The sequence below is a fragment of the Leucopleurus acutus genome, assembly GCF_964270905.1.
Source record: "Leucopleurus acutus genome assembly, chromosome: 8".
Classification (NCBI taxonomy): domain Eukaryota; kingdom Metazoa; phylum Chordata; class Mammalia; order Artiodactyla; family Delphinidae; genus Leucopleurus; species Leucopleurus acutus.
The window spans coordinates 1,404,201-1,422,928 of NC_139151.1; the positions used below are offsets into that span (position 1 = coordinate 1,404,201).

Here is an 18,728-nt window from a genome sequence, read left to right on the forward strand (position 1 = left end):
TGAAAACTACAAAATGTTGCCAAAAGAAATTAAAGAAGATGCCAATAAATGGAAAGACATCCTGTGTCCATAGACTGAAAGACTTAATATTGTTAAGATGTCAGTACTACCCGAAGTGATCTACAAATTCAATGTAATCCCTGTCAAAACTCCAATGTTTTTGAAGAAACAGAAAAAGCCATCCTAAAATCCACATGGAATCTCAAGAGACTCTGAATACCCAAAGCAATGTTGGAAAAAAAAAAAAAACAAAGTTAGAGGTCTCACACTTGCTGATTTCAAAACTTACTACACAGCTACGGTAATCAAAACAGTGTGTTACTGGCCTCAAGACAAACATACAGGACTTCCCTTGTGGTGCAGTTCTTAAGAATCCGCCTGCCAGTGCAGGGGACACAGGTTCAAGCCCTGGTCCAGGAAGATCCCACATGCCACAGGACAACTAAGCCCGTGCGCCACAACTACTGAGCCTGCACTCTAGAGCCTGTGAGCCACAACTACTGAGCCCAAGTGCCACAACTACTGAAGCCCATGCACCTAGAGCCCATGCTCCGCAACAAGGGAAGCCACCACAATGAGAAGCCCGCGCACCACAACGAAGAGTAGCCCCCACTCACCGCAACTAGAGAAAACCCGTGCGCAGCAACGAAGACCCAACGTAGCCAAAAATATAAATAAATAAATAAATTTATTAATTAAAAAAAAGACAAACATACAGACCAATGGAATAGAATAGAGGGCCCAGAAATAAACTCTCACACGTATGGCCAAAAGGTTTTCTACAAGGATGACAAGACCATTCAATGGGGAAAGGACAGTCATCTTTTCAACAAACAGTGGTGAGAAAACTGGATATCCACGTGCAAAAAACGAACCTGGGCCCTTACTTTATACCATCTACAAAACTTAACTCAAAGGACATCACAAACCTAAATGTAAGAGCTAACACCTTGAAACTCTTAGAAGAAAACACAGGGGAGAAGTTTCATGACACTGGATTTGGCAATGATTTCTGGGAGGTGGAACCAAAAGTACAGGCAACAAAAGGAAAAACAAGATACGTGTGACTTAACATTAAAAAGTTCTGTGCATGGGGGCTTCCCTGGTGGCGCAGTGGTTGAGAGTCCACCTGCCGATGCAGGGGATGCGGGTTCGTGCCCCGGTCCGGGAAGATCCCACATGCTGTGGAGCGGCTGGGCCCATGAGCCATGGCCACTGAGCCTGCGTGTCCGGAGCCTGTGCTCCGCAACGGGAGAGGCCACAGCAGTGAGAGGTCCGCGTAATGCAAAAAAATAAAATTAAAAAAAAAAAAAGGAAAGAAATTCTGACCTATGCCACAACATGGATAAACCTTGAAGACACTGCGCTCAGTGAAATAAGCCCGTCACCCAAGGACAAGTACTGTACGATTCTACTTAGATGAGGTCCCTAGAGGGGTCAAGTTCACAGAGACAGAAAATAGAATGGTGGGTGCCGGGGCTACGGAGAAGGGAGAATGGGAGTTCGTGTTTAACACGTTCTTGACAGGAGACATATTATGGCCACAGGCGTTAGTTTCTGCAAAAATCCCCCAGTCAATAATGTGTTAATGGGGACAGTTTCAGTTCTGGAGATGACGGTGGTGACAGCTGCACAACAATGTGAATGCACTTAATGCCACTGAACTGGACACTTAGAAATGCTTTAAATGGTAAATTTTATGTTACGTATACTTAACCGTAATAAAAAAATAATTATGTTATACCCAGAAAAAAAAATTTTTTAATGGATTGGGGATGCCCTTTCCATGCTTAAGAATGCTTCTGGGCCACATTTCTGACAAAGCCTCCATGCCCACGCCCACCCCCCGACTTACTACAACTCACTGAATCACCCCGGTAATCCCATTTCCTTGTAAAAGTCTAGGCTAAAGTCCTAGCTTCTTGCTTCTTTCATGATTGGGGCTGCCAGATTTAGTCAATAAAAATACAAGACACCCAGTTACACTACTTGAATTTACAATGAAAGTTTTAAATAAGCAATGAATTTTTTAATGTCAGTATGTCCCAGGCAATATTTAGGATATACGTTAATTAAAAAAAATTATTCCTTGCTTATCTGAAGTTCACATTTAACTGCGTATCCTGGGTTTTATTTGCCTACGCTACAAATGACCAACAGTTCCTTTGATCTATGTGTGCTGTGAATATCCCAAACCACTGACTCAAAAACAATTTTTAGGGCTTCCCTGGTGGCGCAGTGTTTGAGAGTCCGCCTGCCGATGTAGGGGACATGGGTTCGTGCCCCGGTCCGGGAAGATCCCACATGCCGCGGAGCGGCTGGGCCCGTGAGCCATGGCCGCTGAGCCTGCGCGTCCGGAGTCTGTGCTCCGCAACGGGAGAGGCCACAACAGTGAGGGGCCCGCGTACCGCAAAAAAATAAAAAACAACTTTTTATTGATGAACTAATATTTTACTGATGTACAGATTTCTCAGTGTCACACTTACAGAAGAAATTGAGTTAATTATTCCCATTCCTGCTTTTTCATTGCTTCCAATTATTAGATGCCAAGTTAAGATACCTTCTCCCCAAAATGCATTTTAAGACATATGTTTTGAATAATAATCATGTACCATGCAGCACCTTTTTGGTAGCAGAAGGATGCACTTTGGAAAATCATCAGTGGTAACTATAATGACAAGAAGTCCTGCCATCTCACAGGCGAGGGCCTATCCACACAAGCTCCCCTCTAGCAGAGCTGGACCACTGTGCTGCTGGGACGCAGACAGGTGGGTGTTCCAGTTACCAAGGCGTCAAGTGCTGCAGCCCTGGCACTGCGCCAGCAACATCTGCATCCCACCTAAGGCAACACTGCACTAGACAGACCTCTGCAAAGACCACCATTCAAGGCCCTCCAAATGCACGTCCCAGGCAGTGGGGGGAAGGTGTCCCGTGTGCAAAGGGCTGCGAGCCCTGGTCTGAGAGCTTCACCCGGACTCTTTACCACCAGTGGGAGGACGGGGAGGGCAGAGAAGGGTCTGCTCGCTTTTACCTGGAGTGGCACCACCCTGACCATCAGGTGGTCAAAATAAAGGTCCACTGCTTCGGTGAAGCCCTTGTAAGTTGTTCTCAGCCTCATGTCGGGGTCTTGGAGTAACCAGCTTGAATGAAAAGGGGAGGGGTGATTAGTTTTACTGTCTGGGGGTTTGCTCTGGGCAGGGTGATGGGTGAAAGGAACCAGCTTCAGAGAGCCCAGGAATGAGTGTGGAGACCAGTCTCCCCCGACGTCCACTCAGCCAGGACTCGGGGCAGACACGGGCATGGATCTGGGCCTGCTTCCCACCCGAGGACACCAGCACTGGTGGCCATTCTAGTTCTGATTCATGGCTATAGGTCTGGCTGCCAGAGGGAGAAAAGCTTCTCATTGAACCCAAGGCCCATTTTTCAAGCGTTTACACTACAATCTCATGACAAAGAGGTGAAGACAAAGGGATAAGGAATCACTGGGACTGGAGGACACATGTGCCACCTTCCAGTGTCACCCAGAAAAAGAAGCCTGAACCGGCAGCTGAGAAGCTAGCCCTGGTCTCCCCGCTCTGGTCCAGCTGCCCCCAACCTGTCTGTAGCGATCACACTCGCCAGGTAACACAGAGCGTGACCAAGGTATTCTCCCTTCTCATTCCAAATTCTGAGAAACATTTGTATTCTTACAAAAGGCCTGATGCTTCTCTCGTCCTCACCTGCAAGAAGTGAACAGGCTCAGAAAACTACCAATTTGTGTCAGGTAACTGTGGACAAGAGCGCAGTCTCCTCTGGTCTGACACCTCACGTCCATCGCACGCAGACAGCTCGGGTTTCTCGTCCCCACTGGGATTCTGCCTGTTTCCAGCGCGCCCAGCTCGGCCTCCCGGGGGTGCCCACCCACGAGTCCCTCCCCAACGCAACCATACCTGAGTGGACAGGTGGGCGCAGGGAGGTCTGAGCTGCTTCTCAGCTCAGACTTAATCCGTCCTCGTCCCGGGCCCGAGCCCGGGTACATCGCTGACACACGGGTTTCTAATCCGCAGGGGTGGCAAGGCCATTGTGGCTGTGTGAGCCTTGTCTGGGGCCCCTCGCCGAGCAGGATGGCCCAGCGACAGAGAAGGGATCCTGGGTGGTGAGGCAGTGGAGGGGGCCGGCCTGAGCCCAGGGAGGGCCCAGGTCGCCCTGGAGATGAGAGCGAGGCGGGCGGAGGAGGCAAAGCACCATCTTTCCCTCTGGGGCGGCAGGGCCGGAGGTTGGGAGGACAGGACCCTGTGCCTGTCAACAGAAAACCCTTGTGCTGGACACCAGTGGTAGTAACGACCAGGACGAGGGCCGGCCGTGGTGCCAGTTGATCCTACCTGACTCCTGACCTGACCACAGACCCACTACTGACCCCCTGGAGACCACACCCCAAGGTAATTCATCAGGGCCCGAGATCTGAAGATGAAAGCTACAACTAAAACAACTTGTTTCTCTTCTACTTTGTCAAAATGCTTGCACTTTTAAAAAATACTTGGTAACATCCCTAAGAAACAGAAGGACGGGTTTGACTCTTCCCACTTTTCAGAAAGTGAGGCCCATCCACAGCAGACGTGACCTGGCAGGGCCGGCCCCGCAGCAGAGGCCTGAGGAGTGAGGAGGGCCAGCCCCACGCCCACGCAGGGAAGCCATGTGGAATTTGAAGAGGACAGCAACTTTGACATTGCTGACAATGACGCCCTTTGGCTGCCACTCATTCTGAAAAGGAACTTCAGCACAGAATGAAAAGTATAGGTTAACAGCCAAATTAAACCTACGTTGGTGCTTAGCATTTTGCACAAGCGCACAGGACCACTCCGGCCACAGCTGAGGCCCCCGGCCCCGCTCCCTCCCGGAAAGAAACACGAGCAGCTGACGCTTCCCCTCCCCCACATACTCCTGGCTGCACGACCAAGACCCACATCTCATCGGTGAACCAGGGACTCGGGGACTGGAGCAGCACAGGCCCCTCAGCGCGTCACCACCCCCCGCGTTCCCTGAGACAACGCGTGCGCGGGGAAACACAGGACAGGTGCTGTTATCGTTAGACTGGACTACAGCGTCAGCGATGCTCCACTCCGGACACAGCTGAGGCCCCCGGCCCCGCTCACCTGGGCAGGCCCCCGAGGTCCATCTCACTGCAGATGTAGGGGCCCGGACGCAGGATCACCCATAGCCCCACCTCCGCGGCCAACAGGATGAAGGCCCTGGGGGGTCAGTGTCACCAGCTCTCAGGCCTCGGAGCCGAGTGGGGACAGCCCAGCACCACCGCAGGGCAGAGCTGCCGCCCCCTCCCCTCCCCCGGGGGGCTGGGGGCGCTGAGAGCAGGATGCGACCCCCCAGCAGAGCAGGGGATGCCCAGCCGGGTCACAGCTGTGGCCCCCAGCCTAGGACATCCGCACAGCGCCTCTGGGGGCACGAGGACAATGGGCCTCAGACGGGGCACAGGGGTCCCGATGGGGAGCCTGACCCTGCTGGCCCCCCACCCCGGCGGTGACAGGACCACCCTGCAGAGCAGGGCCCACCTGGGGGATGGGGCCCCTCTGGGCTACAGCGAACAGGTCTGGGCTCAGGGCAGGCAGGCCCGGGCCCCCGGGAGTAAGGGGGTAATGGCTGGAGAGCGTTCGGGTCCTGAGAACAGGCTGCAGACCACAGGCTCCCTCTGTTCTCACGGCAGAGCCCAGGTGCCCCTGGGGATCCCAGTCACCCCAGGAGCCCCCGCAGCCCCCTGCCCCGGGCCGGGTCGCACAGCAGGAGCACCTACTCCAGGTCCAGGTTCCCAGAGAAGTCAAGTTTGCCTCTTTCTGGCTCATGGAGGTTCCACGGAACGTAGCTGTGGTACAAATGATAATTACAGGCATGAGTTCTCCACTTATCCCACTTTGTCTCCCAAATGAGCACCTTCGTCCCTAAAACCCCTCACGATGGTTGAAGATGTATTTCTTTTTTTTTTGCTGTACACGGGCCTCTCACTGTTGTGGCCTCTCCCATTGCGGAGCACAGGCTCTGGACGCGCAGGCTCAGCGGCCATGGCTCACGGGCCCAGCCGCTCTGCGGCATGTGGGATCTTCCTGGACCGGGGCACGAACCCATGTCCCCTGAATCGGCAGGGGGACTCTCAACCACTGCGCCACCAGGGAAGCCCGAAGATGTATTTCTTAAGTACATTGTCTTAGTGTTGTCAGGGCTCGAACCGAGAACAAATTGAAGAGACCTGGGACCTCGGAGAAGCCAGGGCAAGTCCTCTCCCTGGAAGGAGGGAGAGAAGGCCCAGGAGATCTGGTGACTCCCTCTTCCCCCATCCCTCCCCATCATCCTCTCTGTTCATCAAAGAAAAAGAAGTAACTTTATAGGAAAATCAGTTAAATGTGGGACAAGCTGGGACCTGGGCCCTTTGTTGCAGGATCTGTACCTGGACAAATGTCTCCTCCAACAACAGATACAAAGAAACTATGAGGGACTAAAAATAACTGCAGGCCTGCTCAGGGGGCAAATTATCAACCACAAGATACAAAAAGGCCACAAACCCAACTGCCATTTCTGGGGTGTTGGGGGCAAAAGCAGGGTCCTGTGCACCATCCCTGCACACACAGCACCAAGGGGGCGGGCCGACCACCTAAGCTGTCCCTCAGGCCAGAACCCCTGGACCTGCTCCACCCTCACCCCATTTAAGGGAGCAGCCTGCCCCCCTCGGGAAGCAACAAGGGCACCTGTTACTTGTTCTCGCTACCTGGGCTGCAGAGTGAGTCCCAGTCAAGCTTTGCCTGAATTCCTCATCTGGCCTCCTGTCAAATTCTATTGATTAAAGAGTCCAAGAACCCTGGTCGGTAACAAAAGTAGGGTAAGAAGAAACCCTAATCATCAGTCTTATTTTTAATGAAAACTCCAGAATTCCAAACCTTGGAACAGGACAGACGTTCTTACTCTGAAGAAAGGATAAGGAAATGAAGTAAGTTCGTTGAAGGGCCTGATGTAGAGTTAAGTGTGCTAACAGTAATTCCAGCTGCCCCTCTCCTGGGCCCCACCCCACCCCAAGCTTCTGGGGGAGCCCCTCTGACTGCAAAGGGTGCCCAGGTGAAGGAGGGGCTCGCCGGCTCCCAATTCACACTCAAGAGATTATGTAGATTATCCTGCTCTCGTTAGGCGAAATGCTCCCCCTGCAATATTCCTACAAGCTTCAGGAGCTCTATAACAAGAGCACGTACCCGCAGGATCAGGACTTACACATGCAAATAAATGGATCCCATTAGGCAATCTTCCTGGAAAATCACGTACTTTGTTCAACTATGCTGTCATAAGTGAGAACACCCCCGTACTTAGGGCTGTCTTCAAAGCAGTTCATACGTCACCAAGAAAATCCATGTCCTTGACTTGTAATCACACATTTTTGCCTGAAATTTTAATAAAACCCAGCCTGATCACCCACTTTATTTCACAGACTTCGATCCAAATATCCATTGGAAATTGAAAAATAAATCCACAAAATGATCCAAGATTTCTCCCCACTGAGCACGCTTTTAACTGATTCACATGTCAGCGCTGCACTGAGTGACCACCACGTGCTGACCCTGTGCTTGTTCTAGGGTGGAAGCCAAAGCTCTGAAGATGATTCCAGAAAGGAAGGTTGCAAACCGCGTGGGCTGTGCTGGAGAGGTGTACATGCACCTACTGTACAGACGCAAGGCAGAGGGCTGGCTGAAAGACTGTGATGACTTCACCACCTGCTGCGTGTACGCTGGCCTCGCTCACTGGGTTCTTTCAGCCAGTGTCGCTCCTTCTGCCCCCAGCCCACGTCCAGCCCCCACCGCTCGGCCCCCTGACAGTGTGTGGTGGGGAGGCTGCCCCCATTCACACCCACCCAGGGGCTGGGCCCCTGCTAATCTTTCCTCACAAAGCTCAGCCCAGAGATGCTCCTTCAGGCTGCGCAGGGGGAGGACCAAGCAGGGCTCACCCTCCCGACGTGACGGAGAAGCCTGGATGCAGGCCCAGGAGCCCCCTTGGCGACAAGGCACGGTGGCCGGGGTGTCGGGGCGCACTCACGTGGTCAGGGTGTTCAGGCCACAGGCCTTCATCTTCAGCAGCCAGTCCCTCCAGTACTCCCGGGGCACCCGGAAGTAGTGTACAGAGCCCCCGAAGATCCAGAAAGCCGAGTCCTCCAGCATGAAGTTCTGCCCTTTGGCCTGCAGGCCCAAGCGCCGATGCCTCAGCCACAAGGGGGTCAGCCTGTGCCAGTTCACCCTGCAGGGAGCACAGGCAGCCTCAGTGCCCATCCTTGCCAGCCTGGGCCTTGAGTGGGCACCTCGGAGCCAGGCTTCCCCACCTCCTTCTCCAGCCCCTGGCATCCCTTCCCGAGCGGGCCTGTGCCGGGCGGCCAGACGCAGCACCACCCACACCCCCAGCCCACGCGGGCTGCCAGGAACACGACAGACTCGGCCTTCAACATGGAGGCCGTGCTCACAGGAGGGAAGTCAGGGCACACACAGCACAGGGAGGAGGTTCTTGGGGCCGAGAAGCTGCCTTCAGGTGCCAGGGCTGGGGGGACTCAGGGGCAGATGCGGGTGCCTACAATGGCCCACACGGCTAAACTATCTGACACACATCAAAGCAGCAGCTACCTGACACAGTACCTCTGAGCCACCTCAAGGTCACAGCCACCGGGCTGGAGGTGCAGATACCTGGAAAGAGGTACCGGTTAGAAACGGTGTCTGCTCATTGACTGAATTTCCAGGTCTTAATTGTTACACCTGGAGAAGGAGTGCTGGCCGAGGGGCACCCGAGCAGGACAGGGAGCCCCCAACCCGGGAGGGCTGCCAGGAGGGGTGAGTCCCCAAAAAGCGCCTCTTGGTGTCTTGTGGGTTGGCCAGGGGGAGGCCCTCACATGACCCCCATGACTCGGGGCTCCGAGAACCTCTCTCTCTCTTCTCCACCCCGTCTCCTGACAGCCCAGAGAGAAGCAGCAAGAGAAGCTGGAAATTTAGGAAAGTTGGAGACAGAAAACCAAAAGTGAGTTGGGGCAAAAGCAAATTTCAGTTGGTACCTTTTCCTCTGCTTTAAAAAGGTCCTGGACTTCCCTGGTGGCGCAGTGGTTAAGAATCCGCCTGCCAGTGCAGGGGACTCGGGTTCGATCCCTGGTCCGGGAAGATCCCACATGCCACGGAGCAACTAAGCCCGTGCGCCACAACTACTGAGCCTGCGCTCTAGAGCCCGTGAGCCACAACTACTGAAGCCCGCATGCCTAGAGCCCGTGCTTCGCAACAAGAGAAGCCACCGCAGTGAGAAGCCCGCACACCTCGACGAAGAGTAGCCCCCGCTCGCTGCAACTAGAGAAAGCCCACGCACAGCAACGAAGACCCAACGCAGCCCCCAAAATTAATTAATTAATTAATTAAAATTAAAAGGTCCCTGCATCACTTCTGTTCTTTCCATTCATTTTGAAACAAAAGCTAAAACCACACACTGATTGAAAGAGACACGGGAGAACCAGGCATGGGCTGAGGTCTTCAAAGGGACCACTCGAGCCTCGCCGGCCACGGGCACCATGCGGATGCGCCATCCTCCGGCTCTCTCCCCACCTCCGCCACCAGCACCGGCTTCTCCTGTGCCCACAGGCCAAGGGCTTCAGCTCTGACCGTCCACGGGAGAGGGAGTGTGCACGGCCCACCCCAGCCCGTGCTCCTCAGCTGTGCAGGCCGGGGTGGTGTCACCGCCTGGTCCTCGCTGAGGTCGGGACAGAAACTGAGATGCCTCCCCAGTGACAAGAGCGACTGCACGTCTGCAGAAGCTAATCATCAAGGGCTGGGGCAGGTATAGCCACTATGGAGAACAGTATGGAGGTTCCTTAAAAAACTAAAAATGGAACTACCATACGACCCAGGAATCCCACTCCTGGGCATATACCTGGAGAAAACCATAATTCAAAAAGATACATGCACCCCAATGTTCATCATAGCACTATTTACAATAGCCAGGACATGGAAGCAACCTAAATGTCCGACAGATGAATGGATAAAGAAGATGTTGTACATACATACAATGGAATACTACTTAGTCATAAAAAGGAATGAAATAATGCCACTTACAGCAACATGGATGGACCTAGAGATTATCATACTGAGTGAAGTAAGTCAGACGCAGAAAGACAAATATCACATGATATTGCTTATATGCGGAATCTTAAAAAAAGGGTACAAATGAACGTATTTACAAAGCAGAAGTTAAGTCACAGATGTAGAAAACAAACTTATGGTTACCAGGGGATAACGGGGGGGGGGGGAATTTGGAAGATTGGGATGGGCATATACACACTACTGTATAGAAAATAGATAACTAGTAAGAACCTGCTGTATAGCACAGGGAACTCTACTCAATACTCTGTAATGGCCTATATGAGAAAAGAATTAAAAAAAAGAGTGGATATATATATGTATATATAATTGATTCACTTTGCTATACACCTGAAACTAACACAACATTGTAAATCAACTATACTCCAATAAAGTTTTTTTTAATTAAAAAGAACATTTTTTTTTAAAGGCTCGGGGCAGTGGGGGTGGACTTCCCCAGCGGTCCAATGGTTAAGACTGCCCTCCAATGCAGGAGGTGCAGGTTCGATCCCTGGTTGGAGAACTAAGATCCCACACGCCGCAGGGTGCGCCCAAAAACTAAAGAAAGAAAGGCTGGTGCAGTATTTTGTATTTTTTTCCTCTCCATTTTCTTTTTCTAGCAATTTGGTTTTATTGTATTTCACCAAGTAACAGGGTGAGAAGCTGAGAAGCGTAGCTCTAGACAGGAACAATGGGCTGGCCTCAGGCAGCTGTGGTCGCGGAGACGGAGTTGTGACAAGCACACTGACCAAGGCAATGTACCAGCGTGGGGCCCAAGCGGATGGAGATGTAGGAGCGGCCAGAGCACATGCAGTCTCCACTGTGGCCTCCCTGACACCCGGTTAGACTCAGCTACACCAGAGGTAGGGGGGTTTGCATGCGGCCAGGATGGTTCACAAAGCTGGCAGCGTACCTGAATCCCTGGTAAACTTTTAAAAACAACTGAAGCCCAGTCTGCACCTCAGACCGATGAACTCCCTCTGGAGGTGGGCACAGGCACTGGTCCTAGAAAGAGCCTCAGGGCAAGGCTGAGAGCCACTGGCGGGGTTGAGTCTTTCAGGAGGGCCGGGGGCCCCAGGTGGCCAGACACAGGGCCACAGGAGGCCAAGAGGGCGGAAGGTGCCACAGACATCACTGGCCACTTGGGAATTTGTCTAGAGCCAGTCCTGGACAAAGGAAACAGTTTCCACCTACTCTCCTTCTCAGCCCCAGCACCCAACACCCTCTACCGCAGCTGTGGATGCCAGCTCTGCTGCATCATCGCAGGAATGGTCATCTGTGGATAACCTGGCAACCTAGCACTGGTTTCTTTCTCCAAAAAGTTCCACCTTCCAAGTGACTTAAAATGACAATTCAAAATACAGTTCTCCCAAAGGACCACAGATGTGGGGAAGTGAAAACAAATGCAGGATCTTTGAGAGGAGGGTCTGGACGGGAGCCCTGGCCCTCCCCTTGGTAGCGCCGTCCCCATGGGTTACAGACCCTGGCTCCGAGGGCATGATCTTCCCCTGTAACACGGGGCCATCACCTGTCCTGACTGCTCACAAGGGCTGCATGGGGATCAGACACCAGGGAAATGCAGTAGAAGGACCTGTGACATGATGGTCCTTACCAGCTGTGTCCAGCACGTTCTTCTGTGAGGCATATAGCAAAGGGCTTAACAAGATGTTTCTCGGGCTTCCCTGGTGGCACAGTGGTTGAGAGTCCGCCTGCCGATGCAGGGGACGCGGGTTCGTGCCCCGGTCCGGGAAGATCCCACATGTCGCGGAGCGGCTGGGCCTGTGAGCCGTGGCCGCTGAGTCTGCGCGTCCAGAGCCTGTGCTCCGCAACGGGAGAGGCCACAACAGTGAGAGGCCCGCGTACTGCAAAAAAAAACCACAAAAAACCAAAAAAAACGGGCAGATGTACAGGTGACAAGCTTACCACTCCTTCCTGTGAGGTGAGCCCAGGAAGTGATCCTCCGCTTTCGGAGAGGGTCTCTCAGGGCAGCGGGAGGTAGAAGGGCAGATCCCGCCACCTCCTTGCATGAGGCTGATGAGGACCGCTCTGAAACGTCCCAGCTGAGCCAGAGGGCGTCCCTGTGAGCGCTGCAGACACTGACTACAACCGAGGTCACGGTGGGACCGGCAGGCCTCACACTGCGTCACAGCCACCCCCTTGTCTTCCGTCCTACGTACGCATGTGTCCAGATCCAGACAGGACAGCATCGCCACAACCAGACATGGCAGAGATAGCATCGTCAACTCCCGGGACATGTGGCCTCCAGCAGCGACCAGGCCAGGCCCACACAATTTCAGGCTAACAAGGGTGTGGACAAGCTGGCACTCGAGGTAGGAACCTGCAGAAACAGTCCTTCCATCCCCAGAACATGAGTCCTCACTGGTCCCAGGCATCAGTAGTTTGGTTCCATACATAATGTACACTGTGACCCCACTCGGGCTGCCCTAAGCAAATGTTCAACTGAATCTGGGTCCAGGGCTTCATATTAAGATGCTGACCAAGGAAACACTCCGCCCATCCACGTGGCCATGCCGGAGACCATCACCCAGATGGACATGTTAAACTGCCCAGAAGACAGCATCACACACAGAAACCTCCTCACTTGGGTCTAAAATACAAATTTCTCCTCATCACTTTCAAGATTCTGATGTGGCTACAGGCTCCCATGAGGTCCAGCTTCCTCGGCTGGACCCCATGAACTGCCTCCTCGGGGGTATTTAGGTCTCACCAGCCTTCAGCCCTGTGCACACCTCCCTCAGCTGGGAGGTTTGGGGGCCCAAGGAGGGGCCCACCCACGCTCCGGTCCCGGCCAGCGCCCCTAACGTCCCCAACCCAGAAGACTGCCTCTTGCACCAACCCTGGAGCCCCACGAGCTTCAGCCCCCAAGAAATGAAACACTGTCCCCAGGTCTGCCCTGGCTTCCTGCATGTGCTCCTTGGCCTGGGCCCAAGGCTCTGGCTCCTGATTTGCTGGGAGAGGCCTTAATATTTCCAAAGGGCTGAGGCCTTCCATCCAAAAGCGAGTCGCTCATTCTGCAGAGATGCCCGGCCATCGTGCAGCACCCTGCAGCCTGTGGCACCATTGTAAGCCTGGAACCTCTGCCCTTCCCTCCGAGAAGGCTCTGGTAGGTCAAGAGTGGGTCACGCACCCGGGCTCCAGCAGGCCAAGCCAGGCAGCATCTTCTACAGCCCGTAGGAGTTTGTATGTGAACAAGCGTCTACTAGAGGAAACCCTGAGACCCAATCATGCAGCAATAAAAACTCCTCATTCGAAATCAACCACATACCAACAACAAAAAGTGATCGGATGTCACATGACACTGTGCTCTCACTTGGGGGAAAATTTCCATTGACAGCATCATAAATGGGAAAAGTGCCAAGAGAGGAAAGCTCTGTTAGCTAACCCCCGGGCACCCCTGATGACAAGACTCTGATCTCAGAGACACTCACGGAATCAGAATAAAAGGATTTCATTAAACAGGGCACAACGTATTGTAAATAAATGGGTTTTTAAAATCCAACACGTGGGACTTACCGACCAAGAGAGAAGAGAGCTGGGCTAGTTCTTACAGGACACAAAGACTCTACCCACACAGATTAAACGGAATTTGCTCCTGAGCCTACAGAGCTCAGGCTGATCCAACAGAAATAGAATGTGCTATTTACTTACTTATTATAAATGTCGATCAAGATTTAAAATGAGCATCTCATACGGTCAGCAATTCTATGGACGGAAATATCTCCAGCAGATATTCACTACGACTTGGTTTGCACATGGATGCTCTTCAGAAGGGGGCAGTTTAAATAACTCATGAGCCCAACGAACCAACAGGGTAACGTCTACAGCTGTCTCTATGTGCACAGAACACTCCGGAGAGAAACTGTGATCAGGGAAGCCTCTGGGCAGGGAGAGGGGTGCCCGGGGGCCAGAACTAGGGGGACTTATCTTCCCATTTATATTATTTGAAGATTTCATCCTCTTCCTAGGTTACCAACCCACAAAATAGCCTTTGCAAGAACAATGCAATGTGCTCTTGAAAGGCACAGCCCTGCTAACCGTCCCTCGGAGGGTGAGGGTGGGAGCATGGGGCACCCACCAAGGGTCTCCGTCCACGAAGCCCTGTTGAGAAACGTCTGCTTCGTTACCGTGAGCCTCGAAGGATCCCCGGCCCTTCCATCCCAGGGGAGGCACCACATAAGGGGATTCCCTCTCAATGGCCTTCAACGTCCAGAGCAATCGATTTAAGCAAAAGGTAGAACCGAGTGCAGAGGGGGCTGCAAACACCCCGCTGCTGGGTGCCAGGGCAGGGCCTGGGCTCCAGGGTCCTCTGCAGGCCCCACGCGTTCTGAGACGGTCTCTCTCAGCCCCGGCATCTCCTGCCTCTTCATCAGAAGAGAATTCCACGCGATACGATGGGGGTCAGGGTCACATCATCGAAGATGAAGTGCTTTTCCTTCACTGGTGGCTCCTTCCTCGCCCCAAGGGGTAGAGGACTCCTTAGCCCACGTCCTGATGCTTGGGGGACCGAGGCTCTGGAGCTCTTAGCGCTGGTCTCCTGGGCACTCCGGTCCCTTGATCACAAATACACCTCCACTGTCCATGCGTTCACTGAGACACTGGGTCCCCTTCCGACTCTCAACGCCCACCCTCTCCTCCGGCACAGGGGCTCAGATACCTGCCCCTCCCTGCTTCCCCACGCCTGTCAGGGGTGACACTTCCAGAGGCTGTAAGCTTCACTGCCAGAACACAAGAGGGATGGCGCTCAAAGAGCTGGAGTGTTCCAGGGGCGATGACTCAGACCCCACGCAGATCAGTGCCCAGAACAGGCAAAGCTCATAAAATCAGTGACTTCACAGATGCCCAGGAAGGGACCTTTTGCACATGCCCCCAGAGGACGGGACCGGCCGTGACTTGGACCACAGAAAGTGGCCTGGTTGCATGGCTAAGTGACCTGCCCTTGCCGAGGAGCCTGAGAGGCACGGGAGGAACGGGGGTCTGGAACCCAGACAAGCAAGGCAGCAGCAGCTAAGAGACAGGCTTCCAAGGGAGGTGGGAGGCGGGAGGCCGGCGCCCACCTGGCGGCCCTCCCCTCTGCTGACTGCCAGCTAACATCTAGGGTTGGAGAGACGCAGAGCTCCTGGAGCATTGCTCAGTGACGCGCTGATGCTGAGAGGAAAAGTCCTGAGTGGGAGCCATGCCCAGCAGGCATTCTTGTGCTAGTGGAGAATGACAGGCTCAGGGCCGAGGTTCCTGGATCCCAAGTAACACGCTAGAGGGGGAGGCCAACCAAGACAGAAGATTACACTTCTGTAAACTCCAGAAAATGCCAACTAATATCCCGTGGCCGAAAGCAACACATCAGCGAATATGTATAAAATTGATAACTAGTAAGAACCTGCTGTATAAAAAAATAATAAAATAAAATTTTTAAAAAGGAAAAAAAATAGAAGAAAAAAATATTTCAGATGTGGAAAACACACACACACACACAGACCCCAGCAGACTCCACCTGCTGAACATGCGGTTTATCGCCTGACGACTATACTGCAGTGAAGGTAAATTTTTTTTAAGACCATCGTTCAAACTAAAAAGCCGAAGGTTGAAATCTTCCTCAAAAGTCATCTTGGTCCTCCTGTTTCTTGGATATGATGTAATCAAACAGCTGTGATTGACCACGAACCAGCCGAAGGTAAAGTTCAGGAGAAAAACAAAAGCCGCAACCCAGCAGCCCCTCCCCCACCCAAACACCTGCCTTCTGATCCTGGCAGCTCAGGGGCAAAGCCGCTGTCTGAGCAGCCAGTTCCTGTGTGACCTCTATCGCACTGGCTACACCTACATTCCCTACAACAGCTGGGAGCTGGGCCCCCACTCAGTTAATGAGCCGGTCACCTTAGCGTAAGGCAGGAAGAGGGAGCAACAAAGAAGGTGCTGGGCTACCCTGGTGGCGCAGTGGTTGAGAGTCCACCTGCCGATGCAGGGGACACGGGTTTGTGCCCTGGTCCGGGAAGATCCCACATGCCGCAGAGCAGCTGGGCCCGTGAGCCATGGCTGCTGAGCCTGCGCGTCCGGAGCCTGTGCTCTGCAACGGGAGAGGCCACAACAGTGAGAGGCCTGCATACCGCAAAAAAAAAAAGAAGGTGCTGGCTCTGGCCTCCAGACATAGTCCTTAGTGTCCAGCCCAAGCTGGACAGCAGGAATTGAGCAAAAGTTATCCATGAGGGTGACACAGTCCAAACGAAGCCCAGAAGACAAGTATTCCAGAGGACCCTAAGACGTGGCCCTGAACTAATTCAGAGCTTCTCTGGCCTCTACCTTACCTGCTGAGAAAGACAGCACAGCAGGAAAAGCCACGTCTTTCCTAAACATGCCAAAACTCTTCCAGGTCGTGAGTCACAGCCATTCACCCTCTGCTGCTGTTCCTGTGTGGCCCCACAAGCCCCCCCCCCCAACCTACCCTTCCTGCGGCCACTCCACCAGGTGGGGACACATTCGCTCACCTGTGAGAGCCCGTGCTTCTGCACCTTCTGTCCCTCCAGACCCAACAAGTACCAGGCTCCTTCCCGCACCCCCTCCTGCAGACCGTCAGGGTGTACTACCTGGCCCACCCCAAGCCCCTCGGAGCCACCCTTCATGGTGACCTGTCTGGGTTCCCTGCATGGGCTGCTACATCCCTGACCTCCAACAACGCACATGCTCCTGCACACCTCGGGCCTCTCTCCCTGGGGGTGTGGGCTCCTGGATACCTGGCTGTATGCCAGAGGCCCCTGCTGCGTCTCCTCTGAGGAATCCCTCTGGGGTGTGCATCAGCCTTGTGTCTACAAGAGCCAGGGCCGGTCCTCAAAGAGGAGGGGCTGGGATCATAGACAGGATGGAAAAGTCTTGGGAACGACTGGGCAAACAAGATGCCTCGTAAGTGTTCTGAGCCCAGAGGGAGAAGAGCACCATTTCCTTCTCCCAACAACCCTGTGACACCCTCCCCGTCTCCAAAACAGAGACGACGCCTAAGTCTTGGAAAGGCGTAAATGGAAAGAGTTCTCTCCCTCCCAAACGTCCCTATCTCCCAGAGGAAGTCCAGAGGAGCCACGAGGGGGGCAGAAGAAGATAAAGCTGAGGGTGGCGTGCGCGCTGCAGGTCCACGGGCTCAGCCTGCAGCCTCCATACTAACTTCCCTACCAAAGCCCTTGACGCTGCTGGCCTGCCAGCAACACTGGAGGTTTTGAATATGGAAAGTGCCAGGCATCGACCTCAAAAATAGGGTCACAGACACAGTTTAGGAAAATTCTAGGCTCGGGCACCCACACAGGCAGTGGGTAAATCGTTCTATCACTAAACGCACTCCCAGATAACTCTTTGCAAGGGAGGGGGGAGAGTGGGAAGGGGTGAGCTGGTGACCGGAGGAAGAGTGGAGAGAGAAGACACATCAATTCGAGAACGAGGCAACTACACCCAAAGCGAGAAGCTTGGAGGACCCGTGACCGCGCTGGGCCGGCCAGATGGACCGTCGCTGGGAGCCCTGGGAGCTCTGGCCTCTGCCGAACAGAGAAGCCTCGCAGCAGGCTTGGCAGGAAATGTGGGGACCTGGGAGAAGAGCTGGGGATCTGGGGCTCAGCAAGAGGGCTAGGGGCGCACAGAGCTGGGACTGTCGGAGAGGGGTCTGAGGCCAGGTCTGCGGACTTCCCGCGGAAAAGCATGGGGAGCCCTGGGCACAGACGCCCGGGGACCGGGAGCGCAGAGCCTGGCGTCACCCAGGGCACTGGGGGCGCAGAGGGACCGGGCGCTGGCGCTCCAGATCAGACGGGACCACAGGGCCGTCCCCGTGGGGACTCGGGCTCCGCGGGCGGCTGTGCGCGCGCTGCCGGGCCGGCTCCCCCGGCGCGAGGGGAGGCGAGAAAGCAGGTGTGCAGGACAGGGCGTCTGCTCACCTGCGGAGCACCAGTATGCTCAAGATCACCAGCAGCAGCAGTCCAAGCATGCGGCCGGGCCTCCGCCGGACGTTCCACTTGGGCATCGCGCGTCCGCTGCTCCTGGACTTGCTTGCTTTCCAGCCCTCACTCTGAGCGGAAGCTCGGCGCGGGGGCGGGGCCGCGCGCTGGTCGCCGGGCCGCGCGCTGGTCGCCGGGGCAACAGGCCGCCGCGAGCCCCGCCCCCCAGTGCTCATTGCCTGCAGCCCGAGGACGCGCCGGAGTGGCAGACGGTGGCTCTTGCCGTTTCCAGCCACACCTTCGCCCAGGATGAATAAAATTCTTGTTCTGGCACAGAATTATGTCACAAAGGAGGCTGTGTAATATGTGGGCAAAATTTATGCTTTCTAGCAATCACAAACCCACCTAATCCCAAGAACAGAATTCAGATTTTACTGAAAGAAAATCTGAAACATTTTCTAGGGAGGCTGATGTTTCTTCACAGCATCAGAGTTTCTAGAAAATACACACACACACACATACCCTTGCATGTTTTCAAACCATATCCTGCGCTTGTAAAGCTGCTAGGAATACAATGAGATTGTACTTCTGGAACAAAACAAGGCGAGTTTAGTGTGAAGGGTTCTTTTTGTAGCATTCAGCAAATATTTAGTCAGGTAGCAAAAATTAAACCCAGGAGAGA

At 54.0% G+C, this 18,728-nt stretch overlaps 1 protein-coding gene across 1 annotated transcript in view; it reads right to left on the reverse strand.

Annotated features, from left to right (window-relative positions):
* GLB1L2 (galactosidase beta 1 like 2) overlaps window positions 1-18,132 on the reverse strand; it is a gene marked incomplete at both ends in the record, with an annotated part of 36,749 nt that extends 18,617 nt beyond the window's left edge. The window contains 5 exons of the mRNA XM_082844075.1: window positions 3,032-3,140; window positions 5,133-5,228; window positions 5,786-5,854; window positions 8,062-8,259; window positions 18,047-18,132. Of these exons, the coding sequence (XP_082700201.1) occupies window positions 3,032-3,140; window positions 5,133-5,228; window positions 5,786-5,854; window positions 8,062-8,259; window positions 18,047-18,132 (558 nt within the window). The remainder of the gene's footprint in view (window positions 1-3,031; window positions 3,141-5,132; window positions 5,229-5,785; window positions 5,855-8,061; window positions 8,260-18,046) is intronic.
* Between the last annotated feature and the right edge of the window lie 596 nt (window positions 18,133-18,728).